The 1,076-nt window shown below is 46.4% G+C and overlaps 1 protein-coding gene across 1 annotated transcript; it reads right to left on the reverse strand.

Moving 5' to 3' along the window:
- Positions 1 to 97: 97 nt before the first annotated feature.
- Pmar_PMAR009782 (amino acid transporter, putative) lies at positions 98 to 816 on the reverse strand (the record flags this gene model as incomplete). Its single annotated transcript, XM_002771217.1, has 3 exons — positions 98 to 319; positions 364 to 656; positions 717 to 816. 3 exons carry the CDS (start codon positions 814 to 816, stop codon positions 98 to 100), a joined length of 615 nt encoding a protein of 204 aa, XP_002771263.1.
- Positions 817 to 1,076: the final 260 nt, after the last annotated feature.

Genomic DNA, 1,076 nt, shown 5'->3' on the forward strand with positions numbered 1-1,076 from the left:
CCACGGCCCAAATAGAGAGGGATGATACGTAACGAAGTACGGATATACTAAAGATGACGATCATTTACATTTAAGGGAATTCAACGAAGCGACCGACTCACCTTTTTGATACCGACATAGGGTAAATGGCCAAATATGCACAGGCCACAATACAGAATTTACGGAACACTTCTGGATCTATTCCTTGTAAATAATACCCAGTGATAGAAGGAATGAAGTCTCCGAGGAATACAAGATAGCTCACGCAGGTCATCACGCAGTAAACGAAGGCCCAAAGCTCGAAGAAGGCAAGTCGAGGAGAGACCCCCAAAGGGGATATCTGAATAAGGGTCAACACATATCCTAGGCTAGATACCAACTCACAGAGTAATAGGGAGCATTCCCCTCAGCCTGCTGCCCTACTGCTGCTAGTAAATCCGCCTTCTTGAAGCCAAGACGGACCAATGCCCAATCGACGACAGCACCATAGGTGTGTAGACCGGTCTTAGTGACAGCAGTAAAGAGGATCAGATTGCTGGTAACAGCAATGCATGCACAAATGACGAAGCATAGGATACCAACCAAGAGCCCACTGCCTAGCATGGCATAGGGTAGGGATAGTGCACCAGCCCCCAAAGCAGCTACTACCAACAACAGAGTAGTGGATAGGAAGGAACCTGAAGTAAGGGGAGGAAAACAAACATCCAGGAGGGTGACCATTGATAGGACAAACATACCAGGACTGAATAACCTCTCGGGCTTCTTTTCTAGTTGATAAGAAGTGTCTACGGACACCAGTAAGCTTTGATCGAGCCTTTGGGGAGGAAGGACCACCATAGTGAGCCTTACAACTACGTACTATACGATCAGGTTCAATTCAACGTCGAAAATTACGACTCGAAAAATGCAAGATTAATTGTGCGCTATTGATGACAAAAGCGCACGCCCTAAAAAGAAGACTCTTCCGGAGTAGTCTAAATACGTAGGAGTCCTCTGTGGACCGACAAGAGACCATAAGAGATGTACGAGTTGCATACTTGCATGCTTTGCAGTGGGACATTCTTTGCGTGATATGTAGCGCGAGACACTTTAGCACT

The sequence above is a fragment of the Perkinsus marinus genome (assembly GCF_000006405.1).
Source record: "Perkinsus marinus ATCC 50983 genomic scaffold scf_1104296963306, whole genome shotgun sequence".
NCBI classification, from domain to species: Eukaryota; Perkinsozoa; order Perkinsida; family Perkinsidae; genus Perkinsus; species Perkinsus marinus.